The sequence below is a fragment of the Tyto alba genome, unplaced genomic scaffold, assembly GCF_018691265.1.
Source record: "Tyto alba isolate M040663 unplaced genomic scaffold, T.alba_DEE_v4.0 Super-Scaffold_1000006, whole genome shotgun sequence".
Taxonomy (NCBI): Eukaryota; Metazoa; Chordata; class Aves; order Strigiformes; family Tytonidae; genus Tyto; species Tyto alba.
This window is the reverse complement of record NW_024881272.1, coordinates 2,357,590-2,371,427: the sequence shown is the minus strand read 5'-3', so window position 1 is coordinate 2,371,427 and position 13,838 is coordinate 2,357,590. Positions and strand designations below refer to the sequence as shown.

Below are 13,838 nucleotides of genomic sequence, written 5' to 3'. Positions count from 1 at the left end.
ATATGAAATATGCAAAGAAATCCTTCATATTATACGTTTACCACTTGGTCTCTCCCCTCAGGAATATAAATATATGCAGTAGGGATGTCTAAATCTGCCCTTGTGACTGTGTGTTTATGTGTAAAACATATATTACTTACTCAAACTCCAGCTTGGCAATAGCCATAAAATATTTCCATATAAATTTTACTTACATCATTTAAAAGAGGCTGAAAATTGTCAGCCTCAGAAGTTTGTTCATGACTACTTTTACTAGAAAGTCCTGACAAATTTCCTTGAGTCACTCCACTTTGTCATTCTTTTAATGTTATGACCGTATAGACCAAAGGAAGTGCAGCACAATTGTCCCTTTTATTGCAGACAGTGACCAGAGCTCATATTTTGAGTAAATAGTCCAAAACCAGAACATGAAGTTGTAATGTTGAGTCACGTTGTACAGACACTATGAGTGTAAGATGACAAAACACACCTTTTGTGTGTAGTCCTTTCTCCATCCCTGCAGTGCCAGCATGACGGTAGCCTGCGTGTGCTGTGACTGGCGTTTGCACTGAAATGCCAGGAAATTCAGAAAAAAAGAGCAGTTTGGATAACTTGCTTTGGCTGCTAATTTAATTGAAGAAGAATTAAAAAATATATTTAAAGGAAATACTTGCCTAACTTTCAGCTAAATTTGTTTTATTGTTGACATGTGTTACCTGAACAGAAGCCAGCTGTTAATTTCACCAGCTCCTTGCATTTTTAGCTGTTATTGTGGTTGTTCTTTTGTGTGTAACCACTGCATTACTGTAATGCAGGAGGATTGTCATCTGCAGTTGAGGCTCGAGAGCATCAGGCAGCTTTGCATGCTTGTCTCTTCCCCAAAAAGTCAAAAAATAAATACCTAAATTAAAACTAATTTCAATATTTTCCCTAGAGGTTTTTTTTTTTTTTTTTTTTTTTTTTTTTTTTAACCATCCCTATTTTGCAGCAGGAAAGCAAAAGATGGAATGAAGGCGTAGGTAAGTTAAATATATGTAAGAACTAAACTCTCATTATTTTAATAAAATCTTTAAAAGGCACTGGCCCCAAAATACTTAGAAATTGGATAACATCCCTGTTGTCACCAAAGGAGAGTAAGGGATTTGGATTGAGATCTCAGGAGTCTAAATCTAGTGCCCTAAAACATTCAGCAACCGTTCCTTCCCCAGTACCTATGAGGCTTCTTAAAGGGGATTCCGGGAGGTTTTGGCAGGCAACAGCTCTCGACAGCACACTGCAGCACAAGAGAGAAAAGGGAAAGTTTTGTCAAAGATCCAGGCAAGAATGAAATTCAGGGGAATTTTTTTCTTTTCTTCCTTTCACCTAAGTTTTAAAGGAATATATCCAGCGAACAACTCCGTCCAGTCAGGTGTGGCATTGGAGATGTGTATAATTTAATTTTGAAAGTTACTATTTAAGTGTTTGCATTTTTGGCAACACTTTTAAAGCTGCCACTGGTATTGAGTTTTTCCATTTCGGACAGCCTGGCTTGACACCTCAAATACAGTAGGTACTTGGGACACCCTTTTTCTTGAAGTGTGAGGTTTTGTTCTCTGCTGCCTTAAGTTGGGCTTTTGAAAGTAAGAATACCCTTAAATGAGTAACTGTCATAGATAGAATTTTATTTGTGGAATAACTAAATTCCAAAATCCTAATGTATAGAAATGCTGGTCATTTTTAAATGTTGCTTTTTCTTAATTGCAGTGTGCATATAACAAATAGTTTGCGTAGACAATCGTCTTGAGATGATTTAAATAATAGGTGGACTTGACTAGTGTGCTGTAATTGTTTTTATGGGGAATATATTCTAATAATTCCTCTCTTTCATGGAACTTCCATCAGATTTTTCACATTCTTCTTTGGTTTTTGGCCGCCTTGCTGGAAAAACAAGCTAGCTGTTTCCCACTTAAGCTACAGCAAGTCTGACCTACACAGTGGGGATTACTGATCAGCCGCTTGAGGTTTTCAGACAAATTTTGAGACTGACATCTAAACTATCTGTCTTGTGGCGGTTTGGATTTCTGTAGAAAAAGACAATGATCTTTGCCATTTTTAAAGAATATTCTTGGAGTCCCTCAGCAGGGTGCTTTTTTTTTTTTTTTTTTTTTTTTTTTTTTAACATTTAAGGCTCTGTTCTGGTGCAATTTCAACTGAAGTGAAATATAAGACATTGGAGAAGAGTTATGTAAAGGTATTAACTCAAGGAATGAATTAACTCCTTACTTTGAATTTACTTAGTTCCACTTTCTAATAATTCTGTAAGTTCGCCATACAGTAAAATCATGTGTGATGACATAGCTTTTTCTCGTAACCTCTCGCAAACTGTTGCAGTGAGTGTTTCTTGTTAACTCTCCTTTGCGTAAGCAGTATAATTGTAGGATGAACCATCGTGCCCTGAATCAGTTGCCTCTTCCTTCAGGCCTGTAGTTAATGTTCATGGTGAAAATATAGTACTTGGCTGGATAGGAAATCTACTGGGAACTTCCGTGACCAACATGAAATAGGTGCAGGTATTCAGGCAGAAGTGCTTCCAGCCTCTTGAATATTCCTGCTGGTAAGGTCATTCCTTGCAGAATGTAAGATAGGGGGTTTTATTTTTTCTTCTCTTGGACTAAATCCAGTTTAATTAAGTTTATTACAGGAGCATATCTGATTTCCCGACTCACCAAGGAGGTTACTATAACATGGAGTTCTCCAGGAGGTGCTGGCAGCTATATATAGAGGACTGGCCTGATTATTTTACCACTTCTGTCTTCCTTGCTTTTGGCCTCTAAGGTAGCCTCCATCACTAGATAAGGTGTAAATTTACCTTGCCCAAGATTTCTGTGAGGTTTCCGGAGTTTCAGCCCTGCTAAGGTATTTTATAGCGCTCTCCCTCCTCTGAAAGGAAATCTTAGTTACTCAGTGTCACCTCTCGTTTCAGGAATTGCTAACAGGCTGACAGGTCATCTTTCAAAAAGAGGTTTACGATCTCTTCATCTGTTATGTCCCCTTTAACAGGAAGTCAGATGTGGTTTCCCAATCTTAAAATCTCCTGTCTAGCTATTTATGCTGTGTCAACTTCCTTGCCAAACTTCACTCCAGAGTATCCTCCAAAAATGTGGCACAAAGGTCGAGCCTTTTGCTTTTCTGTGGAGAATCCTTCCTTCCACCCATGCTCTCTTAAGAAGGCATGGGAAGAACAGTCATTGCTCATCAGCAAAGCATATACTTTTTTATTTGTGATGAAAATGGAGTGATGGATACTCTACACAGAGTAAGAGGTAATCCTCCTTTCTTGTGTGAGAAGAAGACCTCAATTAAGAAATAACATTACAGGGATTTTCCATGATTCTTAGGCAGAATCATGTAGAAACAGATTATTTGTTATTTCTGTTCTACAATCACAGGATCAATCTGTAACCAAATAAAATTCTGTAATCTGATTTGATAAAAACGGATGGTGACATTCATACCAAAAGCTTGAGTCAGTACTTAGCTTATTCTGTACCCCTTACTCTTATCATATTGGACTGAGCATTAATGACTGTACTGGTGAGTCGTGCTTATTCACTTTTTTTAAAAAAAATGTCCATTTCTTTGATTTTTAAGAAGAATTGGCCAGCTTGATATAAACAATCTCCCTTTTATGATTTTACTTACGATCTTGAGGACAAATTTTAGTGGTGATATTTATACTGTACTGTGCTTTAGTCATTTTCAGAGCTTTTGTGCTTGGTGAGACTGTGGAGTAAGCTCATACTCAGCATGAAACGGGAAAATCTCATTATTCTTCCTGTCCTTTGTCCTCGACATATCCTGTAAAACTGAATTATCAAGGATTTTACTGGATCAACACTGAGAATGAAAACGTTCCAGTGATAATCTCTGTGTGTTTGTGTGTAACTTCTTGTGGAATTGCTCTGTTATTGTCAGTCTTTAGAGGCAATAATTCCTCACCCATTTCAGTCTGTCACCTCAAGCGAAAATGAGCTAAGACCACAGAATAGTCTTGATTTAAACAGAAAGCCACCTGTCCACTAATAGCTTGTTACTTTTGATATCCGAAACTGTGCCTAACAGTTCAATGCTCTTGGGCTGGCAAAAGTAGAATTCACTTTTGGGAGAATGTGAGATTAGGAATTTAGCAGAAAGCTGTCTCTCTGTTACACGACCGAGCTAAACTGTGGCCATGGTATTTTGTAAACTGTGACAAACATACAGGTTTATAAATCGACCATAAAAGATCGAGTTACACATTGTTAATTGGTCTGGCCAGCTTAGTTAATTTTGGTGATACTGTATGAATTGACAGAATTTCTGCTGTGAGGCACTGCCTGCGAGGTGCTTTGCTAGTCCTTTGGGAAGGAACGCCATCAGCCCTGGGAACAGCGTAGTTCGCAGACGATGCGATACCGCCAGACCTTGGGGAAACAAAACAATACATGTTAATAATATTAAAGTGTCCTTGAAGATCTGCTTAGAGGCACTGCTTCCCCTGCAGTCTGTCATGGGTTGGCCTGCCACCAGCTTCAAGACAAGTTCAGTTCTTTGTATGTGTTTTTGCTACAGTCCTTAATTGATGATTTTTCCATTAGGCTTTGTGGGCTGGATGCTGTGTTGTGGCAGTGTTAAGTGAGATAATTTTGGGACCACTAACCTATTTACTGTTGATGTTTGAAGTAAATATTCTTCAAGACTTTCTTTGCAGCTCTTGATGGGCATGATAGGCAGCTTCTGTTAGTGCTGTATTTTGGCTCCTCTGCCACCCTAAGATTTTAGATGTAGAAATATGTTAGTGTGCTTAACCCCAACTCCATTGTTAATGTAGTGCAAACTTGCAAAGGGTGTGGTGTAACTATTTTAGGGTCAAGTAACTCTGCTTTGACTTAAATCCACTGTAAAGGACAGAAGTATTCAGGTCACTTAAACATAGATACCTGCTACCAGTTAAGACGTCCTGCTGGCTTCTGGCAGAGCATGGATACCTGTCAGTCTGCCAGCCCCGGGGTGCCTCAGGTACACCGACATGTCTGAAATGGCACTGGATGCTTCTCTTTGGGTACCTGCCTCTGGTGATCGCATTCCGAAAGGGTGGGATTAAGACAGCAAACCGAGAGCTCCAATTTGGAGTAATACCAGCATGACTAGGGCTGGGATCCCTCATGCTGTTGGTTAGAGCTGTATGGAAAACCAGGATATTAGGCTTTGCGTATCACATCGGGGTCTGCTTGCTCCCTGGCCCTTTTCTCCCTATTCAGAGACTCTGCCCGTATGTATTTAGCTTGCAGTTTTTGCATGTGTGTTTGTGATACAGTTGTTAGTTACGTGATTGCATATTTGTCTGTTTGCATGATCTTTGCCTCATTCAACATGGAGGACAGATGGTGCTTGGGGATTCATCGTGGCTCTGTAGTCAAAGAGACTGTTGTTTGCAGGATCACAAATGTGTTTCCTGCAGATGATGAAATAAATGAGGCGGGGGTTGTTGGAAAGCAGAGGCTGATCTCAGGTCTAAGTCAGTCAACCAGTTGAGTGATCATCTGGAGAACTGGAACTCTGCCTCTAGGACGCTAGACAAATAACTCAAACCAGGCTTCTCATCCTAGGCCTAACCCATTTTCTTATCTCTGCAGGTAGAGCAGTATCCCCAGCTTGGTTTTGTGTATCTTCTCAAAATGAGCATGGTAACTTGTTGTTAGTTGACTGTGCAGTTAGGCGAAATGGTGTATTTTCTGTTTTATGACTTACAAATTTCCTTTTCATTACAGTGGTTGGATAGCCCTCACTGTTCCCTTGTTTGGATTGCCGTTGAAGTTTGCAACAGTTCCTCAAAAACTGATACGGCAGGGCTTGTTTACCAAGGTTCTCCAATGTCCTACTTTAAGTAGGACCCAAAGTAAAATAAACTTGACCGTAACAAACCAGCTATACAATATGTGTAAACACAGTGTTACTTTTCTCCCATCTGCCTGTTTATGCCACTGCTGAATTTGGCTAAGGGAATGTTAATAAAAATAAATCTTTGCAATTATTACAGCGGTAGGAGAAATAATGGTATATTTCTGTGTTCGAGATCTTCATTTAAGTCTGAAAAGCTACTTGCTTTCTGTGGTAAAGATGGCTTGTTCCTGTTGCCCTGGCATTGAGCTGCCTTGAATTAAAACTATGAACTGAATGTATGTTAAAGTCTTTCTTATTCAGACTTCCTTAAATAAAAACAAATAAATAAAACCAGGGTGATTTTTAGCCTCAAGCTATTGTTAGGACTGACAGGATTAAAGAAGGGATCTCATAATGTTATAGTGATCATAATGAAACAAAATTTTTATGGAAATGCCTGCACGTAGTTGCTGAAGAACAAGGGGTTTGGGAGTGACATTATTCTGCCCTTTCAAAATCGAGAACTAGGAATCATGTCCTTGGGACCAAGCCCCACATGGTGCTTTTTTTCTTTTCACTCTGAAGCTTCTGATGATGGTTCAGGTCTGGCCATGGTCCAGCTGAATATGAGAACTGAGCCTGTCCAGCAGTTTGCATCAGTTCTGCATCAGTTTTACAGATGCAGAAAGGAATATCCTCTTTTAGTATATTTTACATTGATGGTTGAAAACAGTTCTGAACTGTAAGGCCTCTGGTGGTGCCTGATTTCAGTAGAAGGCTTCACAAAATGTTCAGAAAACAGTGGCCTATGAAGAACCTGCTGAAACCCTGCCAGCTGGTTTGCAGTTTGCCCCTCTTGTGGATTTCTAGACAACCGGGGTGGCCAGGGAGGTTATACACTACTTCTGTTGGAATTCCCTTCCCAGGCTTACAGAGGGCACTATTGCTGCTCTTTTATAGTCAAATAAGCTGCTGCCAAATGAACTCCCCTGTGCTGTTGCTGCAGATTAGATGCTGGAATTTGTTTTCTGTTATTTCCTTAGGTACGGTTAGGTTTGACTTTGGGAATTTGCTGTTTGTGGAAAAAGCTTTCAAAATAAAGGTGGTATGTAAAGCTGCGTTAAAATGGCTAAACAGACCCTTACTGTGAAGGGTTGCAGTTGTCTGGTGCAAGTTGCTGACTGTTGTGCACGTGCTCTCCAACTGGCTTTTCAGTTCTAAAATTCATGTCCCTTGATGTGAGTGCAGGACATATCCTTGTACAGAGAGGAGGATACAAAGAGGAGCTTCATCTCTGTCCTGTCCTGACTATATGAGCATCTTAATGTAGAAGCAAAGCATGGGAACCAAGAATTTGTCACTACAATAAAAAGGCTATTAACTAAGTACTGATTTTTTTAAAACTAGGATTGTAATGCATGGAAGCATATACATTTGAGTGTATGTAATAGATAAATGGAATCACTCTATTCTTTTGTTTATCTGTAGAGCTGCTAGAAACGCTTGAGTGACTGGAATTCAAGATATTTGGTTTGTGCTCTTACCCTGAGGTAGAGGAAGTAAGCACAAGAAATTTCTATAGTTCAGGCAAGTAAATATCTATACCTCTATAGCTTGTATGAAATTAAGTTCTTGGTAAATGAATTGTGGAAACCTTCCTAATTTGCTCTGTTACAAAATATAGTTTAAAAGGAACATAAGAATTTTGATTATATTTTTTTTCTTCATTTAATAGCGTTAAAGGATCTGTCATACTGAACTCTGCTTTGAAAGACTGGGAAGCCTCTTCTGTATAGAATTGAAATAGACATTTGACAGCTGTCTTGAATAAAAAATAAGGCAAAAATGTCCGTCATAGATCCTTATCAACACATTGTGGTAAGTAGCTTTGAATCTTCTGTGTACAGCATCTTGTATTAGACATACTGTATTGTATAATGTGTCCTGTTAGAAGGTACTCTAAACAAGCACACAGCGTTAGAGTGAGCATTAATTCCTTAAAGAAATGGTAAGTGTGGTTAGAGCAAATGTCTTCAGAAATATATTTGAATGAAATGTGAAAGATTCAGGTTAGCTTTTTGAAAGCCTGTCAAGTCTTTGAGTGTAGTTGCTCCTGTGTAAGTCAAAATGGAATACGGGCTCCTAACAACCTCACGGTTACGATGCCATAGGGTATCTCTCTAAAGGACTTGCCTGTTCAATGTGTTTCATCAAAGTGCCTGTAGTTGACTGTCTCATACACGTTTTTCCACACACTGATTGTCAAACTTAACTGTAGTCTACAAAAGTATGTCATGTGTCTAGCTTTTTCCCATAGGGTACGATTGTTTTTGTACAAATCTAGTTACTGAGTAATACTTTTCCCTTTTCGTCAGTATGGGTAGTGGGCTAAGCTGGCAATTTTGGATACTCAGATCTTAAACTAGGGTGTATCAGTGATGTTGCTTCACAGAGGATCTTCAAAATACAGCCTGCAAACTCTAGGTATCGGTGAAATTATCTGTGCAGCTCAACAGCACACTGCTGCCAAAAGTTCCTGCTCCTTCCTTTCCGCTTTATTCCAGTGTTCCTGCTGCATCCCTTTGTACTAGGTATCAAATGTGCATGATTGGAGTGAGCCAATTGACCTTGCTGAATTGGCAGAAAAAATGTTCAATGCAAAAGATTCGTTCTCTGCTGTCAAAGCTGGCTGAAGGGAAGGGTACAGAGCTGCCCTTTGGATGGCAGGCCAGCGGAGTGGCTCAGCAGCTTGTTGAATGCTGGCCTTTGGCTGTAATATTCATACATACCTTTGCTTGAGTGACTTTCCAAAGTAAACACTGAAATTGCAATTCCTACTCAGACTGAAATCTTCAAATAAGCTGGGTGTGTTCATATCAGGCCCTTTTCGTAATAGTCCCAGAATCTCACAGCAGGAAAAGTGGTGTGTACTCAAAGATAGTTACCATACGCTTGTCATAATGTTGAACTTTTACGTTGCTAAAAATACAGTGTATGCTTCCTTGAAATGATCTCTTATCAATGATGTGGTTTCCACCCCACGCAGTCACATCCTCTACGTGAGTTTGCAGCCAGCAGATGTCAAACTTGTGTTTTACTCACTCTCTAGTTCTGTGAACGCTGCTGTAAAGACAAGTTTCAGGTTGATGTCTGTATTTAACAGTGTTTTAAAAATACACTAATTTACTCCTTTCTGCATCAGTGCCCTCTGCTGGATGGAATGCTTGATCTGATCTGTACCTTTTGGGAGAGGTCTCTGAGGTACTCAGTTATACTTCATTGAATCATTCGCATAAAAGATCTCTTTTGATACCAATATATATACACCATAACGGACAAAATGGAGCCTTAGAAGTATATATAGTTACAGCCCTATGGCAATGCTGAACTGCTGCTGTGGGAATGTTGCTGATGCAGGAAGGAACACTGTTAATGCAAGAGCTAATCCTATAATTGCTTGAAAAGAGAATGGAAAACTTTGAGGTTTGTTAATTCGAAAATTGAAATTGCACTGAAAGTTTTACTAAAACTTAAAACAGTCAAGGGCAGCAGGCTCATGTCAATTTAAAAAATGTTGAATTTTTAATGACATTTGGCATCAAAAGACTCAAAAGAATTCTGCGTTTCCAAAAGTCCTTCTGTTAACTATTATGTGTTTTCCAATCTCTTTATTTTTCTTCTTTATTTTCCCTCATTTTATGAAAGACTTAGAGGAATAAAATAAGACGTTCACAAAGTTGCCGTAGTTACAGACAACTAACTGTACCAAAAATGCTTTTAAATTTAGAGAATAAAGAATTAAGATGTGTAATACATCTTCAGTTACATTTGATATGGGGGCTAAAAATTATAACAGGAAAAATCACTTCAGGATAAAATTTATGTGTGTGTAGGTACAAATGTTTGTCTTGATTGTAATACCCTGTGAAAGAAGAGCATGGACTTTATGAAAATCTGTTCCTTAAGAACACAGGCAAACTTTCTCATTTGTGCAGTCCAGTTGTCAGCTCAAGTGTCCTTAATGTTAAGGAAGTAAAAGTAATAAATGCTTATTACACAATATATCTACTCCAGAGCTTCCTGATTGGTATTTTGTCTGCAAGTGTATCTCCTGATTGAGTTACGTTTTGTGACTCAGCATTCTGGGATATGAAAAATATTATAGTCAATGCATGCAAATCCCTTGCTTTCTCACTAAGTGCAGAAAGTTTGTAGGTAAAACCTGATTGTATTACAGGAGATGTAATGTTGCGTGTTGTTCTGTTTCCCTGTCCCGTCATGGGAAGGTGATGGTGCTTATGTACATAAAAATGCAGCAATATGTAAAATAGAGAAAATCAGATAATTAGGGAAATTTTGCTGGGAGCAAAAAAAAAGCAGTCAAAAGTGGGAGAGAAACAAAGGAGGGAGGAAGAGGAGTTAGAAGAGATGGAGATCTGTGATGTGAGAACAAGAGAGCCATGGTTGTGCAGGATACTTGGAAAACCTTGTGGATTGAACCAGCAGAGTGAATACTGTCCACAGGAGTTTCCCTAATTCAGAAAACCCATGTTCGGAGAGGGCATACTGAAAACTTCTTTTTTTCTCCTTCTCTAAATTTATAGAGAAAGAGGAAGTGAAATGAAACACAGATGTAAAGCTAGGTCACTTTGGATGATAGGATTTAAGTTTCCGAGTTAATTGTGAGCTTCTGAAATTTTTAACCTGGCTTAGATTTTTTTAAAGGTATGCAGTTATTGCTTCACTCAGTGTTGCAATGTTTAAGTGATTTATATACCATCGTCTATTTTTCAGAATTGAGGAGTTGGCAATGTACAGATTTTTATCAAGACTTAAGGTGAACATAAGTCACTTTAGAAAATGGAGCTTAGTCATCGAAACTAGCAAGGGCTGGATTTATAAAGATATTCAGAGTCGATACATTTATTGTGGTATCTTCAGGGGACATCTTTAGAATTCAGTCTTTCCAAAAACTAACCAAAAAATATTTCTCAAAGTTGTGCTAGCTGTTAATAGAGACATTTAGGCCTTCTAATACCCTTAGAAACTGGATCCTAAGTGGAAAATTGCCTTAATTTCCGATTGCACTTGAGTTGCATGGAAAACGTTTGTTTGGGGTAAGAAAAGATCTAGACTTTTAAGCTTCCTGTGTATCTCTGTGTATTTTGTTTTTTTACTAAGAGGGAGATTATTTATTTTGTTTGCAAATTTCTTCCAGGCTTGTGATTATGGCCAAATATTAATAACTCTGTGATTATAATCCTCAGTGTGTTATTTTGCGTGAGGTGTGGGGAGAGAAGATAATGTTTTTCTGTTTTGCCAGACCTCTATGTACTCTCATTTATTTCAGGGGATACCACACCTTAAACCAGACTTAACTTTCTTGGCAGAACAACAGCTGGAATGACGAGGTTTGCTTCTTAGGTCTATAAAAAACAGTTCTCATGATAGTTTAGCAGAACAGTTGTGAACTTAATAGAAAGTATCGATGATCTCTATACTGCTGTAATGAGAATACACTAGTAAGTGGTGGTTTGGCCTTGTTTTGGTGGTAGGCATTTATTTAGGCATATGAGTTTCATGAGTAGGACTAGGAGATGCAAGAAATTACTTTACAGAAGTGCTTTTTGTCAGTGAGCATCTTATTATCCCCATTTTATAGCCAGGACTCTGGGGCACCGGAATTGCACATGAGTTCCATATAGCAGCTGAGAACTAAATCCAGCATGCCCAGGTCCCATACTTGTAACTTAATTACAACTCCATCCTTCTCTTTGTTGCTAAATGTTCAGTGATCTCTGATTTGTGGTATCTAGTGAGGACAGGCTCTTTCTTAACAGCTAAGAATGAGAAGGGTGGTGTGTTTGTACTTTGGGCTGTTTCTCTTAATTATAAGGTTGTATATGACGAAGGAACTACAGTCTGTGTGAACAAACTCTGAGGCCAGTGCTGCATTGTGAAACCAACACTTCAGGGACCCGACGTGTGTGAAGGTGGCACAAGCTGATAAAACAGCTTCAAACACTTTCAGGAAGCAAACTGAAAATAAGGGACAGTGAGAGTCATTGCTTTCTGGAGATCCAGTTTGTAAAAATTCTTAAAGCAGGGAGAATGACAGAGCTGGAGTAAATTTATGGAGCTGTGTTCACAGTAGTAGTTGTTCCCAGATACTCACTAAAATCCCCATCTACCCTGCCATGATGGAAAACTCTCACGGTTGTTTTTTTTTTTTTTTGCCATGTGGCAGAAGCAGAAGTTTATTCAGGAAGTCCCATCCTCCTTCCCATTCATCCATTCACTCTCGGAAGCTGCAATGCAGAAGGTGATGGATGTCACAAAATTACTGCTATGTCTTCACGTCAGCACAAGGCAGGCTGTTAAATAGGTGTTGCTCCTTAACAACTTAGAATTCGCACATCTAAACCCTTTCTGTTGGGTTTGATACTTCTGAGGTGAGTTAACAGTCCCGGCTGGGATATTCGGTTAGAGTGTGGATTCCATTTTTACTGCGGTTGGTGAACCACTTGCTGTGCAATGACGATTTCAGTATACCACTTGTAAGGTAACAGTTTACACTGCCATGGTTTTCCCCCTGCCTGCTTACTTGTTCTTTGAACCAGACAACTCCTACAGCTTACAGGGGAAAAATTACAGAGTTGAAATATACTGCTGGGCAGACTATCATGAAATGAGCTCCAGCAGTCATCACAACGTGTGGGTGATTACAGCCTTAATAAAGATGCAACAATTCAGTGTCTGGGTCAGCCAATGTGTGCAGTGAAGTCATACCCTCAGTATTACTGTGGGCATTTTCTCCTAGATACTGTGCCATGGTGATGTGGCTGTGCCTTTGAAGACCTCTAGACTACAGACTTGTGGAGGAGTTTGTGTTGGTATCGTTTGTGTTGTTTTTTAATGTGTCCTGACTTAACTGTTAGTTAAGCATTCACAAGCCACTTTTGCTGTCTTTAGAAGGTTGGGTTTGGCTTTTTTATTTTCTTGAGAAAATTATATATAACCTATAAGAAACTTTTTTTTTTTTTTTTTTGTTTATTAGAGGGATCTAATTTGGTTCTAGTCTTTGGGTGTAAGCATGTTGTAGATGTGAAATAATGAGGCTTAGCTGAAACAACCAGTTCCGAAATAGCTATGAGAACCACCTGAAGGCCCTTATAAAGTCTGGCAGTTGAAGCAGCAGTAGCTTAAATGGAGGCATGTGTCACTATTGAAAACTAAGCCACGTATGGGTTGAAGGGTTTTGTTGGTTTGTCTGTTTGTTCCTTTAATTAGCATAAAAAAAAAAGGGGGGGGGGGAAGTATTCTGGTGAAAAACATAGCAAGAGAGCACCAGGCACAGACTGAATGAGTGTGTCTCATGTCCCTATCAAGGTTGTTGTCTATCATTTTAAATAAACTTCAATGATTTTCCTGATTCTGGTATTTCCCCCTTTTCCTTCTGATTGGAATATTTTTTAAGACCTTCAATATTTGGTTAGTTGTTTTGGTCCCAATGACCGATATGCAGTGTTTATATTAATGTATGTCACAAAGTTAATGGGTGGTTAGGAAAAGATAGAAGATATCACTGTATCGATTTTAGAAATGGAAACCTGAGGTTGGGGTGTATCACTGTGTATGTTAGGCCTGGAGGTGCACTTTTGATACGGTGGCTTGAGCTGTAAAAGCCGGGCAGCTTGGCCCTGATGCTCTGTGTGGAGACAGAGCTCAGGTGTGAGGGGGTCCCCTCCCGGCGCCCCAGTTTCTGTTGCAGGAGTGCGAGCTGGTGCCCTCCAGGTTGTACCCACGTGTGAGTCAATGTCTGGGCACTGTCAGCTTGAGTGGCTTGAGGCTGGCTTTCAGATAGCAGTGTAAATGTAAGTGCTGAGATCCTGATCCTGGCTCTAAGACCTATAACTTCCCCACAAGCTCTCTGCTGTGTCCCTGTAAAGTCCAATGCC

The 13,838-nt window shown here is 39.3% G+C and overlaps 1 protein-coding gene across 1 annotated transcript in view; it reads left to right on the top strand.

Moving 5' to 3' along the window:
- PLA2G4A (phospholipase A2 group IVA) overlaps positions 1-13,838 on the top strand; it is an 83,468-nt gene that overhangs the window by 9,027 nt on the left and 60,603 nt on the right. Inside the window, exon 2 of the mRNA XM_042785841.1 lies at positions 7,616-7,758. Within this exon, the coding sequence (XP_042641775.1) occupies positions 7,726-7,758 (33 nt within the window). The 5' untranslated portion in view covers positions 7,616-7,725. The remainder of the gene's footprint in view (positions 1-7,615; positions 7,759-13,838) is intronic.